This window comes from Stegodyphus dumicola, chromosome 2, assembly GCF_044657685.1.
Source record: "Stegodyphus dumicola isolate Sdum_Otavi_A_Nest chromosome 2, ASM4465768v1".
NCBI classification, from domain to species: Eukaryota; Metazoa; Arthropoda; class Arachnida; order Araneae; family Eresidae; genus Stegodyphus; species Stegodyphus dumicola.
Genome location: NC_140769.1, coordinates 15,865,621 through 15,882,953, shown reverse-complemented (window position 1 = coordinate 15,882,953; position 17,333 = coordinate 15,865,621). Strand labels below are relative to the sequence as shown.

Below are 17,333 nucleotides of genomic sequence, written 5' to 3'. Positions count from 1 at the left end.
TGATGAGGCCCGCGTGCGAGAACTTGTGGAAGAAGATCTGTGCGCAACCACTCGAGAGCTTGCTAAGTTAGACGTTAGTGCCATGCTCATTAGTCGAGCTATCCATCGCATAAACTTGAAACTTTGAAGTTCAATCTCTGGGTGCGGCATGAGCTAACACAAGCAGATAAGGATAGATGTGTTCGAACCTGCACTAATCTGCTCAAATATCAACGCCAGAACAAAATTCTGGACCGGATCGTCACTTCTAATGAAAAAAGGATTTACTTCAACAACACAGGCTGCAAAGAGGGTTGATCTGCGGCCGGTGAGCCCGTCGGCAGCGTCGCAAAACGCAATTTGACTAACAGAAAGATCATACTTTGTATCTGGTGGGATTGCCGAGGTATTATCGACAAAGAGTACCTGGAAAAAGGTAAAACCCTGAACAATAAAATGTACAGCGAGATTCTAGTCCGTGCCCATCTAGCAAGGCCATATTTGTGGGCATATATAGCCCCGTAATCGCTCTTTCGCACTTCTACCTTTTTTAACATCTGCAACTACATCTTGCTGGTGCTATCTTAAATTCTTCACAGGCCTTACGAAATGAGGTTGGTCTGTTTTCGGACTTGTGGCCACAACGTTTCTGGGCCGAAGACTTTTGAAAAACTGTCAAATGGCAGAAAATCATAGATTTGGGTGGTGATTAACTACCCGCACTAAAGGTACTGCTAATCATATTTTTTTCCATAACTTTATTAAGAACGTTGAAAACTTTCGCTACAACTAGATAATTTCATCAAGTAAAAAAAAAAAAAAAAAAATCAAGGTTTAGTAAATATCTGACACCAACCAATTTGTTCCCCTTCCTTTAAAAAAAAAAAAAAAAAACTGAAAGCTTTCAGGTTTTATATTACGCCGAAAAGGGGCGTTTTTTCATTTATACACTCATACACATCCCGAGAGCAATTTTGGCGTACATCCCTTTGGGATAAAAATATTTAAAAACAACATAAGAATTTCCAGTAGACAGTCTAACGTCATGGAGATAAAAATGTTTTATTCTGTACGGTGCTACCACTGCTTCCTTTGAAATCGTTTAAGTTTTTTAATAAAAAATTCATTAATGTTTTACAAAATGTGAAATTCATAATAAAACAAATTCGAAATTAAAAAATCGTGCTTCCAGGTGTTCATATTCCGGTGGAGAACAACGTCATTCAAAATTCGATGGCTTTAGGTACCGTTGTTTTTTTTCACATTGCGAGAAATATACATACATTCATACAGATTCTTCATAATTTAATTTTTCTTTAAATATAATACAGGGCAGTAATATTGGGGGGCAACAATTGCATTGATTCAACGCAAAATCCCGTTTCGAGACTAATAGCCTTCAGGGCTAGAGTCCCTTTGGGGCTAAAATAGGAGTTCTGCATTTGGTTTAAAGAACTGCCAGTCATATAGCGTATTTTTAAGCTGCATTCAATGGACATTCTTGTTACTAAGCGTTCCGTCGTCCCCAAAAGGTTAAACAAATTACGATTACATTACTCCACCTATTGTAACGTTTGCACTAAATGCACAAAATTTCAAACGCAGAAACTTGAAACGCGTCTGAAAATACTGACATAAAAAAGGCGGAATATCGTCTGATTGTTCATATCTCGTGTTTGCAAAAGAATTACATTTCCACTTAGAGTAATTTTTCAGACGCTTGGCTACCACCCAAATTGTTAGTTAGCTTATTTGTTTCGTTATCAGTTCCATCTAGCAAAATACGAATTCTGCATACTTTCGGTGGGCGTCAAGATCGTGTTTCTCATGTTCCTTTCGTGATAATGTAGATATATGTGCGTGTGAATGTTTAATGGAAACGTTTTCCAGCATTTTGTTAAAACAGTGGTCGATATTTAGCTGCTGTTAGTTTTAAAGCACGATTAACAAATCCTTTAAATATCCCGTCTTATTTCCTTTTATGCTTATCGTTTATGCTTTAATGCATATACTTTAATGGGAAACGAAAAATGACATAATAGAATCCACAAATGGAATTAGGTAAAACTCGGGCATATCGTTACGTGTTTTTTACGATATGCATTCTGAATGAAATCCATTAGCATAAAAAATATTATTCTCCTAACGTTATGGCAAGAATATCGCAGATCAAGTTGCGTTCTGAAAGCTTTTAATGTTTGTTTTATTTGTTCTGCGACGGCTTAGTAACAGACGCTGTGGGAGAAAATAAAAATAATAATAATAATAAAGCAAAATCTGAAAGGATTTAGATTTTAACGGTCGCCCAAAAGGGTTTGTTAAGGTTTTTTTCGCTATCGGTGAGCTCGCAGTATACTATAGTCCGCTGTTACACTCACTTCTACTAACCATTTTCTATCTTTTTTTTGTCTTTTTAGCTTTATTATTAAGCATTTTCTTCGCACTTACGTCATATACAATTCAACGACAAAATTCCAAAAACAAAAATTAAAGGCAACATAGCAGTACACGTTTAGAATTCCCGATGCAATGTTAAATATTAGCATGCATTTTTTTTCCCTTCCTCTCCCCAATACAGAGGCCCGCCAGCGGCCGAGCGGTAAAGTCGCTGAACACTAGTAGTTCGGTCCGAGGTTCGAATCCCGCGAACGGGCTGGCTGCACGGATGTTTTCGTGGTTTTCCCATGTGTAACGTGTGTACGAGCCAGTTTCCCTTAGAAAGTCCTCCAGGAAGGCAGCCCTTCCCTTAGGCAGATAGCCCTCGAGGCTTTGCCATAATTACACACACACACTCCCCAATACAGTGTTGTCATTGCTCGCTTTGAAATCGTCGAGTTTGTTAAAGTGTTACAAAATATGAATTCGATAATAAAACAAATTCCAAATTAGAGCTTCCAGATGCCCATATTAGGTGGAGGATTACGTTATTCAAAATTTGGTGGCTTTAGGTACCGTTGTTTTTTCACAATGCGAGAAACATTCATGCATTGACGCAGATTCTTCTTTATATAGTTTCTTTAAGTATTATACAGGGCGATAATATTTGGTGGCAACAGTTTGAAAAATGAATCAACGCAGAAAGTGAAACGACTCAAACTGCAGTTTTGAGTCTAATAACCCCCTTATAGGTTAACGCCTCTTTGGACTAAAATATAATTAATTAATTCTTCTAGGCGTTTAGTTTCAGATCCGCATTGTAATCTTTCGATTTTTGGTTTTGACCGGCAGGATTCCTCAGGTCATAAACCAAAAGAGAATGCATACTCTGTGACCACAGTAATAAATATCTAAAGGATTTACGGGGCTGACTTTTTGAGCGGCTGTATAGGTCCTGCGAGTCAAAGCTAATAATAATTAAAATACCATATGGACCTTCAGACTAAATATCTAAATTAGTATGTCTTGTGGAACCCTTGCAGGAGTTGTACAAAACCTGAAGTTTCGACAAGTCAGAAGAAACCCAAGGTTTCCAGAGAAGACCATTTTCCTAGATAGTATACAACTTTTGCAATTGATATGTGCGATAAAATAAGCCTCAACATTTTTTTTTTTTTTTTTCTTCTGGTTTCTTGTTTCTTTGAGCGAGAAATGTTTTGAAAGGGAAAAAGAAATGGTTTCGATGGAAATGACCCAATTACCCTTTCCTTTCATTCTGAAGCGCATTCCCCCGAGCAATTCCTTTTTTCAGTTGGCATTTTAATGGCATGCAGCGAAAATGTCACGGTGTTAACGGTTGCGTGTTTTATTCGTAGATGGATGATCTTTCGACATATTTAAATGAAGGATGAATTGAATTGCAGAGTTAGCAATCATAAAATGTTCTCTTTTATACCCCGAAATTTTGACACGTTGATATGAATGCTTTAAAACTTAAGTCTTGAAACTGTCGACTCATAAAATTATAATTTTTTTTGGTAGAAACTTTAAATCCTCAGAAACGTAGAAATTATTTAAAATACAGTGAATCTTTCGTGGCGAATACACCCCTAAATGGACCACATCCGAAAATGATTGGTATTTGTGAAATCATAAATAAAGATCATTCACCTCTATAAGAGGTCAACTTCACAAAAAACCAAAATCACCTGCAACCAACCGTGGATTGTTGTCTTAGACAAAGTTTTATGTATCAGTGCTACGTGATATTTGCGTAGAAAGGTAAAGAGTATCATTATTTTGTTTTGTTATAATTTTACTCATAAAATCGAAATTAATTTATATTATATTGGGTCTTCTATAAGATGAGCATATACGTTTCCAAATGATTTGAATCTTCTGTCAAAGTGGCTGCCTTTTAGAGGTAATAATCATTACGGATTTATTTATATTTTCATAAATATTTTCGCAGTAAGTTGGCTACTGGAGGTGGTCGCTACGAGAGTGTTTACTATATTTTAATTTATATTTCTGAATGATAATTTTTCCCCGAATACCTACTTCCCCTTTATAAGAGTAATAAAAATAATAAGAAGGAGAACTTAAATTTTTAGCACAAAGAGGTGTTAGCCCAGAACGTTAGCTTTGAATCACTAAAAGCGTTGCATCACTTTTCAGATTGTTGCCACCAAATATTATCGCGCTGGTTTATATTTAAAGAAATTAAATAATGGATATATGTTTCTCCCATTGTGAAAAAACGACGGTACCCAGAGCCATCAAATTTTGAATAGCAGAGTCCTCCACCCGAATATGAGCACCTGGAAGCTCGAATTTGGAATTTGTTTTATTCTCTATTTAATATTTTGTAAAACTTTTAGGAATTTTTAATTAACAAGGTCAACTTCAAAGCTAGCAGTGGCAACACTGTATGAGGTTGCCACTGCTAATAGATAACATTTAATGTAGATAACATTTTTATCTCCAGCATGCGAGACTCTGTATGTAAATTCTAAAGATATTGGCTTTTAAATAGGTTTAGCTCAAAAACACTTTATCCCAAATGCACTTAAGACGTGTATGCGTGTGTTAATGGAAAAAAAAAAAAAAACATTACTCCGTTTTCTATCGAAGGGAACAAAATGTGTCATAAATACATTTAGCATTTCGGATTTTTTTGACAAACGGTTTGGGACGCATATATTCCAGCCGTAGTTAGTGGTGGGATACATATGTCCCACACGCAGCGATCGACTTCTTATTATCACACGTACTATTCTGGAAAACTTTATTATATGAAATATATTTTACATCCTTTGGTACAGGATAAGGCATTCTTTGCATAACGCAACATTACACATTGGGCAACTTATATTTATTCTTTTCTCTACGTTCATATGTGTACAATGAGCAGAGCGGCGTTTTGATTATCCAACTCTTGAAAGATGATCCCCCAACATTCAGGAGATTCTAAGTACTTTTTAATCCAGAAGTAATTTTTAAACTTTTAGTGGGGCATATACGTCCTCGTTAGTAGTCAAAGGGTTAAGTCCTTTATTCTCCCACGTTGTATAGGATTGGAAGAATAAATTTTTATTTCTTACTTTACGTTCATTTAAGTGAAATAAAGACTTTCACTTTAAAGTTACGAGTATGATATTTTAATTTCTTTTTTTTCTTTAACGTTTTGCTTTATTTTGCAGTCCAAGAAACTTCCTTATCCAATCAATGTGGCCCGCAATGTGGCACGTCAGCTGGCCCGCACTCGGTATGTCTTGGCGTCGGATATCGAACTTTACCCAAGTCTTCATATCGTACCAAGGTAAGATTTTAATAACGGCTCTGTCTTCAACAAAAATTTTCATTTATTTTTCTTTTTTCCATTACTACCTTGAACACTGATTAGTTTCGCTTGATTGGCGGAGCTCATTGCACATGCTGACCAATTTTCGGGTCTACCTAAAAGAACCTGAAAACCAAAAAGAACAATTAATGCAATTTTCTGTTTTGTTTCGTGCTATAAAACAGCTAATCCCTGCGCTTCACTTTTGGGTTACCATATAAAGAAAAAAAAAAACTGAAACTTAGAGACCACCAACAAAGAACTCCCGTTCAAGTTCTTTAGCTCGAAACTGACTTGGGTGAGAACGTGCAATCTGTAACTTTTTGCAGAAAGGAGGAAAAATTGCCCATCTTTATTTTAGTGATAAAAATGATAGAAAAATTGTCTGAAAGACGAATCTCTGAGAATTTCCTAACGGGGCGTTCATGCGATGGCTTTGCAGGGCACAAATGACATAAGTTGAATTTCTTTGCTAGGCGATCAGAGTTTGTTGCGTCGTGGAAACGTGTATAAGGATTTTGTCTAAATGTTTTTTAGCTGTTCATATTTAGGCCAATTTGGTAGAAGAATCAATCAGTCGCAGCGGAGGAAAAGTGAACTGACATTCAGATGACTATTTCGCTGAGTCAGTCGCACATTCATGCGTTCGCAACTCTACCTTCTATAATTGGCTACGTTTGTAAACTCTTTTGCATAGGTGTGAAAGGAGGTTTTGAATTATACGTGCTAGGACTATGACGATAATGACGGCTAGACCATCGGGGGAACGCTGTTTTTTAGGCTGATTAGATTTTTCTCTGAAGCCACCGTGGGACCTGACGATTGTTTGGCGTTCGGAAGACGGAATGCTGGTCCGTCTCCAAGTATTGGTAACGTAGGCAGTAGGTTAGGATGCCAACCAAGAACGATCGAAAAGAGTGAAATACTATAAAATTATATTGTATCACGTACGTGTCGGGGAAGCGATTTTTGAACATCCTCATATGGAATCTTAGAATAATTGTCTATAGAATTCGGCGAAAGAAACAAGTTTTCGATCATGGACATTCCGATGAAGCTCTGGCAGATGAAGAAAGTCATTTTAAAAAAATAAAATTGCTTCAGTCCAATTACAGGTCAAACGCTTTCTTCAGTGAAGCAGGGATTTGAGCAGTTGGACGTGGTGAATTTACTCTAATTATTTTTTCATTAGCTTGATAAAGTTGGTAAGGATTATGATCGGAAAATTTTAAAAATTTGCAACTTCTTGAATAGAAATAACAGTCGAAGGTGCGATGAGCAGCCATTCATTTGGTAACTTTGAAGAGGTGACCACGAAATTTTTAATCGACAGATCTCATTCTCGGAATGGCTAAAACTCTAAAACAAATTGCTTTTCTACATTCTCTTGTTCTCTTTACATAATTACTTATTCTAACGTATTGTTACGAATTTTGTATATACCTGAATAATTTTAGTGAAATTATATGTTATAGTATCTTTTGTATAGTATAACATGAATGCTTGAAAAAAGGCGAAGCTCTGTCGGAAACATAAGGTGACAGGGACAAGTCTAGAAATAAAGATTTCTCGAAATTACTGGAAGGCATATACGGTTAAAGTTATATAAGGACCGCGTACGGTTACAGTTACATATAGTTACATATCAATATACATATTATTGTTGCATATTAGGTTTGGCGACATTTGATGAATCGCTAAAAACCAACTCCAAGTTGGCGATGTATCGTCAATGTAGCGAGATAGTCATTTACCTCAATGTTAAATAGACTTGCCCCTGTAAACTTTTTTTTTCGCAGAGCTTCGTCTCTTTTAAGCATTTCATGTTACAGTATATACAAAAAGTAGTACAATTTCACATATAATTTCACTAAAATTATTTACATATATAGAAAATTCGTGTAACAGTTATGGATCGCCTCGTTTGACAATTCAATTATCATTAGTTGCAGATTAGTTCAATTATCATTAGTTCAACTATCATTAGTTGACAATTCAGTTACCTTTAGTTTTTTAGACAAAAACATTGTTTGAGCTAATGTTTAAGTAGAAAAAAACTTCGAATTCTTTTGTGCTCATATGTGTAGGAAATGATATTACTGAAGAATTACTGTTCAATGGCATCGCTGTAGCCAATATATGAGGTTATATTGATTAAGTAAATTAAAGAAAGAAGCAATTAACTAAAGAAATCTGTACCATGGCTTGAATCAGTCATTGATATACTTAATTAATACAGGGCTGATTGCCTAGGGCGAGGAGAATGCTGGAGCTGGGGCTGAAAGATGGGAAGGGAGGGTGTCGTTTGAAAAATAATATCTGTATTTCAAATAAACAGAAACTATCTTCATGAGTCATTACTCTATTTGTTATTAAAATGCAAGCTGTGTTATTGTAGTATTTGTTTCCAGTAAGCGAAGCCTAATTAATGAAGCAGCGAAATTGAGAGAGACGTGAATGATTCTGAAAAGAAGATAAATCTCAATCCATTTCGTTCACTTTCAGTTCTCACCGGTTTCATTTTTTATACGTGGATTTTTGGTTTTAAATTTTAATTTATGGTTGTTATTCCTTTTGAACCAAGTATTTTATTGAATAGTTTTATATCGGATATTTGGGGATAGGAGTCTTTCCTCCCTTTACTGTCTTCTCATTCAACAATATTTCTCAAAGTGATCCCTTTACTATTCTATACTTGATTTTAATTTCGCTTTTATTCTTTAAAATTTGAACTGAAGTTGGAATAAAAATTTATAAATTCATGTCTGTCCTTTTTTACAAAATAAGATTTATGTATTTGTTATTATCGAACATATTTCTAATACCACAAATATATCTCAATGACCGTGTACTTGTATGATGCGTTATTAAAATTCAACAACATCTTGGAATACTAATTTAGAAGTCAAACAACAAAAATCAGCGTTATATTTGCAAATTTTCACAAGAATAACTTCTTGGAATATTTGAAGCATCCGGGACATAGCTTGAAACGAAAAGCTGCAGTAAAATCGGGATTGTCCCGCACTGTCCGGGATGTTCGATCACTTTATTTTTACCTTATATTTTCCCTTCATAGTTTTTACGTTGTTCGGTCTTGTTTAATTTGAATTAAGTAATATTGACGTATATTTATTTATTAAATAATATTGATTATTATTTTAGTAGGTTAAAAGAAAGATTGTTAAATCAATGTACATGAATATCGAAGAATCGATATTTATATACAAATGCATATGTATATCGAAGAATATTGGTAATTAATGTTGTTGATTTAGCTCCATTTGTTCAATGTGTAAAGTTTACCCTTTGCTTTTGCCGAACTTAATGGCACAGAACATTTTTTCGTGACGGTTTGTTGGTGTTTTATGGGTCACGTAGAATAAACGAAAGCTATGTTATAACAATAGCACGAAAACGAAGTCCCATTTCGAATCTGTTTACATAAACATACTCAGTATCTAAGCGGCCCTGAATGCAAAAGCATTTTCGTTTTATTTACGCATTTATTTTGCGATCGAATTGTTTGATGATTAGAATTTTTAGAAAGCCAACTAAAAGGCAGTTGGTAGTTTTGCAATTAAATTCATGTTTACGTTAGTTCCTCGCGTTCAATCTGCTCAATATAACAACAGACTATGAATGCTATGCATTCTGCTGGTATTGGATTTTAAATAAATGTATGTTTTTCTTATCTAAGCAAGAACTACTTGGGATTTTCTTGTAATTTGGCATTGTTTTCCTTTTTTTGTAGGCTAACTCTTTCTACTTTCCTCTCCGGCTTTGTTTGCGTCAGATCTTAAAATTAATTTTTGACCTTATTTTCACCGATACGATTTTTTTACAAAAAGTTTTCACATATGCATGTGGGAGAGTTGCGGCGTCGTAGAAGCGTAAAGGTGAAAAAACTTGTAGACTTCGGCGAATTCAGTTATTTCCTTTTTATTCATGGTTGGGATACATTTATCATTAATCCAACATAATTGAAATCGGCGCAGTCGCGCCTTGTTTTCAAAAAACGTTTTACATTGGTACCGATAAACTTTATAAATATACTTTGAACATAACTGGTAGCGGCAAGACTCGAGGAGATTCATTGAGGATGAGTAATTGAGGATGATCCGACGGTGCAATACAAGTATGCGTACTTACTGCAACTATCAAGAACATTCTGAAGCAAGAGGTTCAGACCACAACCAAGCAGTGCCATCCTAATCAAGCTGAGATGAACAGAATGGCTTGCCTGTCCAACGACGATGCAATACAATAATTTAATTCTGAAGAAGGAATTAATTGATCATCTAACATCTTTAAACAACTTCTTGAAACTTGAGGAAGCCGAAAGGGAGTTTTCTTTTGCTGAGAAGAAATAAACGAAAGAATTTTCTTTTGCTGAGCAAAAAGTGTTCCATGTAAGGATAAACGTCATTCTAACGAAGTAGGAAGAGCTTTAGTCCACATCCAAGCTATGACATTCCAGTCACTTGAGATGAACAGAGTGGCTGGTCTGTGCAATGACAGCGCGATGCGCTATTTCTGGACCACACAAAAGAACAAGAATTAACTAAACAATTAGCCTGTTTAGAGAACTTCTTGAAAGTTGGACTTACGGGGAAAACTGAGATAGATGCTCAAGGCAAAACAGCTTTAATTCTTTGCCTCCTGTTGAAGACTAAAGCTAAATTGAAATAAAAAGCTTTGAAAGTGTAGGTGCAGAAGTGCGTGTAAACAATTAATCAGTAACTTCAGAGCATTTACAATATCAACCATGTTTTTAACATTATCCGAATTAGTTTAACCATATTTTGCAGTTTTGGAGCTGGCTGAAGATTATTCACTTACACGTAACAATCTATGGGAAACTGCGTTAACTACCATCATCTTAGAACGAACTGCTTTTATGCGAAACACCTTTGTAAATGCATAATAAAACTTTCAGTACAAATCTCAAAACGTCAAGTTCCCATTTACCTGAAACGTATTAACGGGTCCGTTTTCTAAGAAACAGTCACAAACAATCAGCTGCCTGTCGAAAACTGTCAAAGGAAAATGCAAAAAGGGGGGAAATGTGCGGTCGTGCTTGGAAATTGTTTTCATTTATAACAATGCGGATTTTATTATACGCTATCCAGAATATATGAATATCCTTTAATCATCTATTAAAAGCAAATTACTCAATCGTGAAAAGAAATCAAACAAATAAAGTGTACAGTTTGAATTCAATAACAGTGCTTTTATAAGCAGCATTCTTTAATGCTATTTATAACTTTGGTTTCACGTTTAGTCTTCCGTTCTTCTTTATTCTTAATATTGATTTAATTTACACAACCAAATGAAATTATTCTCCCGAATAAATTGTTTGAAAATGCAGGTAAATTAGAGATAGTATTTTATTATAAATTGTAATGAAGACCCGAATTTCAATAACATAAAAATACACTGAAGAGGCCTTTAAAAATAGTCGAGAAGTGCACTTAAAAAAAAAAAAAAAAAAAAAAAAAAAAAAAAAAAAAAAAAAAAAAAATTAAAAAAGAGACCCTTCCTAAAGAACTAAAGCAAAAATAATATAAAATGTGACAAATTTGGACTAACTCTGAGAAGTGGATTAAAACCCAAACAATCACACATATCTGTCACTTGAATTTAAATTTTTTCTTCCGAATTTTCAACCTGACACAAATGTACTGTTGCGAAATGCCCCACCGCGGTAAGATAGCTTCCCCGCAAACCGGGGCTAAGGTTTCCAGAAAGTAGCAGGGGAAAGCAGGATTCCCAGATTTAGCGCAAAATCGCCCATTTGGCGACAAAATTTGCTATATGCCATAGACGGAGCGAGAACATTGTAGAATGTATCCTTGGTGGATTTCCTGAGGAATGTTCTTGAAGATAGGTAAAAGCTATATATACCCTGCCTGTGCGCGGAGTATCTTGGGTTTAGTAGTAGCGGCTTGAGTTCAGTGATTAGCTTGAGAGCGATCGACCGAGTCGGGAGCTCTAATTTAGTGCTTTGCCATGAAGCTGTTTTCACCGGTTATAGCCTGAAAGCTGTGTTGCTGATTGTTTGATCGAGTTTATCGTAGATTTACGACGATTGTAAACGTGTCTTTGGAACTGTCCTGTGTGATATATTGACGAATAAATTGTGTTTTGATTCTTCATCAAGTGTTAACATCGATTATACTAGATCCATGAATCCGCAGTACGTAACAGAACATATTACAATAGAACTGAATTAAGTGCTTCATGATGTTTCCGAAAGTGAAACGGATCTTCTGATGTCAGTATGTAAGTTTTTGTATCATGAGAATCTTCGGTCGACACCTACCGCAGTTATTGCAGCATACTTGAAAAAAATAAATAAATAAATAAACTGCATCATTTATCGCTAACTGTTCAAAAGAGTTTGCTTCTGCTGTCAAGGTGACGGATATTTTCCACATAGTTTGCAAGTCACCGTTTTTAGTCAAAGCAGTGTTGAATTTACCAAATGCAACATTTGAAGCTTTGGCCCCTTTTTTTTAAAGTCGTCTAATTTGTCGATATAATTTATTGCATCGACAATTTCCATATTTTGTTTTTGTAAGGATTTACTATTTGAAATAATGATCCTGAAATTGAATCGGAAGTATGTAGGTTTTCTTCATTTTTGTCTGTGGAGAATGTGCGTGTGTGTGCCATTAAAATAGAAGCAGGACTGGGGAGGGATAATGTCTGAAAGGTAATCTTAATGGTCGTTTGAAACGGTTCTGGTTTTTTACGCTATTGTTGAGCGTGCAGTCTAGCAGTCTGTTGTACACTTACTTCTATTAACCCATTTTTTTAAATCTCTTTATTAGGCATAATTTTCTTCTCACTTAAGCCGTATACAATTTAATTCAACAGCAAAATTACAAAAATTTTAATAGCAGCATACGTTACATGGAATGCATTTTTCTGATTCCAGCCCGGTCTTTTCTCAGTTTATCATATAAATGTTCAGTTTTCTTATTAAGCAGGCTTTACAAAACTTTATTTTTTTGGCATTAGCGTTTTGTTGTGTTTACTTTATTTATTAAATATCACGTTCTTGGCGCTTACGTCACATAAAATTCGATTAGGCAGCGAAATTACAAAATGTTTAAAAACGGCAGTCTCGCGCGCTGAAGATAACAATTTTTTTTTTTTTTTTTTTTTTTTTCGGTACAGTGTTGCCACTGCTCGCTTTGAAATCGTTCAGTTTGTTAATCAAAAATTCCTTGAAGTTTTGCAAAATATGAAATAGATAATAAAACAAATTGAAATTTCAAAATTCGAGCTTCCAGATGCCCATGTTCAGGTGGAGGACTACGTTATTCAGAATTGGATGGCTCTAGGTACCTTTGTTTTTTCACAATATGAAAAACATGCATACAGTTATGCAGATTCTTCATTATTTAATGTTTTTTTTTATTTAATAAAGGGCGATAATATTTGGTGCCAACAATTTGAAAAGTGATTCGTCGTTTATAGTGATTCAACACAAAATGCCGTTTCGAGACTAATATCCCATTCTGGACTGGCGTCTCTTTTGGGCTTTATAAAAAAATCGAGAAAAGAAAACGTATTGCTCACAGCTGTGATTATTTGATTCCAAAAATGTATCTGTGGAATATATTTTTCATCTCTACATGTGTTGTTGTTCTTGACTAATGCTCACTTGTCAGCCCAAGCCCACGAAACTCCTCGTGGCAAGGAGCGCAATATATGCCTGTCGTTACAGGTGATAGTGCGATTTAGCTTAGTTCCGCCCCCAATTTTGATAGAGAGCACCCCGAAGGGACGGTTCCGAGGGTCTCTCACCCCTCTTCCACTATCACCAACCTCTCGAGAGCACTTTCGGCTTGCCGTATATTTATAGTGCCCCCATGCCGCACGGACACTATACGTTTACAAACATCCATGCCTTCTCCGGGATTCAAAGCCGCGCCCTTGGCACGGAAGTAACCACTATACCGGTTATAAGCGTGCAGAGCAATAACCGGTAACCACTATACCGGTTATTACATGCAGAGTGGCCGCTCTACATGCAATTCTTTGGAATTGATCATGCGCAAGATTTTTTAAAGAATAAATAAATGCTGGTATAGAAAAATTCTCAGAAGTCACATTGGTGTTTTGATAAATGGAACTAACAAATTTTACAATCAGTTCTGTGGATTAGGCATGCCTGCCTTGTAAAAATGAGTTCATTGGAGTTCAGACTTATATTTCAAAGGTAACTCTATTTTTATGCGTGATTACTAGACTATGTCCCAAAATGCCCTGAAATGTTTTAAAAATGTTTTAAAAAAGGAAAATATTCAAAAACTGCATATGTTATCGAAATACGGACCTTAATTATAATATAAGTAATTCTTCTGTCCTGTGTTTTTTAACTCCCCTCAAATTAATCGCGGTTTTTTAAATTAATCTTTGGCATGTTGCCGGTAATCTCCCGATTATTCGTGCATCGATTGTATTTTAAGTTTTGATTTTTAAAGAAAATTAAATGAACATGAAACGTAAATTCATTTAATAGTATCTTGGAATTAGATTATAACAAATTATATTTATAATGAGAATAATTTAACCTTTCAATAAGTTCTAATACAAAACAATTGATTTATACGATAATATAATATAGTTCCAGTTGCGTGAAGTTACGCCTCACTCGTCGGTTTGGTTAGAAAAATGCTTTCGTTGTGCTCTTTGTTCTCGAGCATTAATGAACGAATGCATTATGAATGATAGGCGAAACACGTTTAGCGATGATAACAGCTCACAATAGCTTCTCTCCAGTGAAACGCTGTGTTGTGTGGATGGCAGTTCTGATCCTAAGACTAAAATATGCAATAATTGGTGAGGTGGGCCTTTTTACCTGCATTGCCTATAAATAAAGGACGGTAACGGACTCTAAAAATGTTCGCATCGAGTGTGTTATGCGAAAAAGTATTTGTTTCGGCTCTTTTTTAAGCAAGTAACTTGAAACAGTATTCTAAAACTAGCGGGCCGCATATAGCGCCGAAGCAATTTTACATGGCGCGCGAATACATTTCAGTTATGTATTTATTGCAAATACGGTGTTCCGAAGGTTTTTTTAGATTTTAATTATTTAAAGTCCGAGTTTACATTATTTTCATTTTTATTAAAAAGCGAACATGAATAATTTGTCATAAAATGTATAAAGGGAGCTAATTAATTTACTGTTTGATATAAATCTTATTCAAATATTTGAAAAATATGTATTTTATTAGTTTTATTCATATTTTTCAAAAATTAAATGCGAATTTTTGGACTAAGAATAATCGTTTCGTTTGGGTGCGCATTATATATGAACAGTTTTTCCCCACAGAATTAATTATATTGAAAATTAATAATAATAATTAAATACTGAAAATTAATAAGAAAAGAAATTGCTTGACCGGTAAGCTTCTACAATTTTTGCTGAAGATCATTTCTAGTAATTTTTCTCCAAGGGTTACAAACTTTATCCGAATCGAAACGACATCAAATGGCAAGCTACAGTAAGAAATAAAGATGTCTGTAACTATTTACGTACAAACATATGTACTTTTATTGAGTCGTTGAAAAAAATTTAATAAATAAGAGAAAAAGACTAGATTGTCATTACTTATTCTCAAAGTTTGTCCCACTTGCCCCATTTTCTCTAAAAACGTTTGAAGTTTTAGTAATTTGTTTATTTGTAGTTTGAAAAAAGAAGTTATTTAAAAATCCAGTAATCTTATTAGAATTATTTTAAACAAATGTCACTCTGAAAATTTAATTCTGAGCTGTCAATACATTTGAATTACGAAGTGTAACCAACAAAAGTGTCTTGCAGTTACCGAACTTCAGATTTCAGATAGAAAATGAAAATAAATTTGATTTTTTTAGTTGTTATATTATTATTGCTATATAACCATGTTTTGATAAATATTTAGTGAGCGAAATTAAAAATATAATTAAAATATTTTTTTTTATTTTGTTAATAAAAATTTTTCATTTATTAAAAGGGGGACATTCCTGGCCCTTCAGCTGTTTTAGATTGTACATTCTACTCGCATGCATAATTTACAAGTGCACATCAGTATCGCCACTGAGGGAGGGGTTTCAATAATGGACCAATAAGCTTCTATTGCTCTTGTGACACTGAATCTTTGAAACTTTGTATATGTTTGTTGTTGTTTACGTTTTCTTTTGCATTTGTTTCCCAATTATAAATGTATAGCGTATAAATGCTGCTTTCATTTTAGTAGAAAATCTCGTTTTATAAGTTTATTTAATCATCGACATTTCACTTTCCCGAAATTTATCACGCATTTTTTATATACGGATTAGTGTCCGGGCATATTATCGCTCTTTATATCGAGAAAGTGACTCAAGGTACAATTAGCCTCGAATATTATTCGCTTACACGGGGATTAAAAGAACTTAAGTGTACAATTTTTTTTATTAAGCTGAGAATAATTGGAAATGTTACAACGAATCGTGTATTTTCTTATCTCAATGCTTGCATTCCTTTAATTTTGAAAATGCAAGAGTCAAATTCAAAGTATATATTGTGAATGATCTGATTATATCTATTGTTAACATTAAAAGTTACATATGAATAAATTAAAAATATTCCTTGTGAATAAGATATATCCATTCTGTTTGAACAGTATTTCAAACATTTAAGGCAATACATTTAAGGTTTAAGAGTGAACCTTATTAATGGGAAATTTAACACACTAATGTGTAGGAATGCAAATGAGGAAAATTCACGTTGAATAAAACTGTACATTGTCTATTATTATACAACATACTTTTTATATAGACTGCTATAAAAAGTGGTAAGACTTCTACTATTTGCATATACGTATTTAATCTAACTTCGCACTGAAAATTTTCACAAGAAATCCACAGTGCATTAATTATTTTGTACAGGAAATTGCGTTGCAAAACATTTTCAACCATCTTCCTTAAAGCTCGGCAAAGCTCATGTTAAATACCAGGAATATTACTGGATGCCTATTGGTCCATTCTAGAAACCATTTCCTCGGTGGCTATACTAATGTGCACTTACGAAATATGCTCACGGACTCGAATCGGTATCATTTTAATAAAGATGCTTGTCTGAAGTTTTGTATAATAAAGCGAATGTCTTAGTATCTGTTAAAAACATTTAGGCAACCCAATTCTTCAAACGGGTTCTTATTGCCTTCTTGCTTCTCAAAGATCCCTTACTACGCTTAGGACAAGTAACGTCTCCCAATATCGCTTCAGAACCAATCGACGAGTATCGTACAAGACGAGAAATTATAGTTTTGAAGTTTTTCCTAACTTAAATTTTTTTCTTTGAAGGTTCCTGAATCTGGTTGCTCGTCTGGCAAAGAAGGAAGAAGGCAAACCGAAAACGAGGCGAGTCTTCACACTGCCCATCTTCGAGGTGAAGAAAGAGTTTCCAGCCCCGAAGACGAAGGAAGAACTAGTAAAAAGAGTGCGTGAAGGACATGCCATTTTCTTCCACAAGTGGGTATGCGACGCATGCCAGAATTTTCCCAGGTAGGTTGGATTTTTTAATTTTTTTTTTCTATTTAGATTTGTGTATATTTTTCTTATTGATTTGGCAGATTTTCATTCCATTGGGTATCACGGT

The 17,333-nt window shown here is 34.6% G+C and overlaps 1 protein-coding gene across 5 annotated transcripts in view; it reads left to right on the top strand.

Moving 5' to 3' along the window:
• The window catches only part of LOC118200301 (beta-1,4-glucuronyltransferase 1-like), a 215,507-nt gene that overhangs the window by 191,017 nt on the left and 7,157 nt on the right, over positions 1-17,333 (top strand). For all 5 annotated transcript variants that reach the window (XM_085810464.1, XM_085810463.1, XM_035372254.2 and 2 more), the window contains exons 5-6: positions 5,559-5,677; positions 17,039-17,239. In XM_085810464.1, the coding sequence (XP_085666590.1) occupies positions 5,559-5,677; positions 17,039-17,239 (320 nt within the window). The remainder of the gene's footprint in view (positions 1-5,558; positions 5,678-17,038; positions 17,240-17,333) is intronic.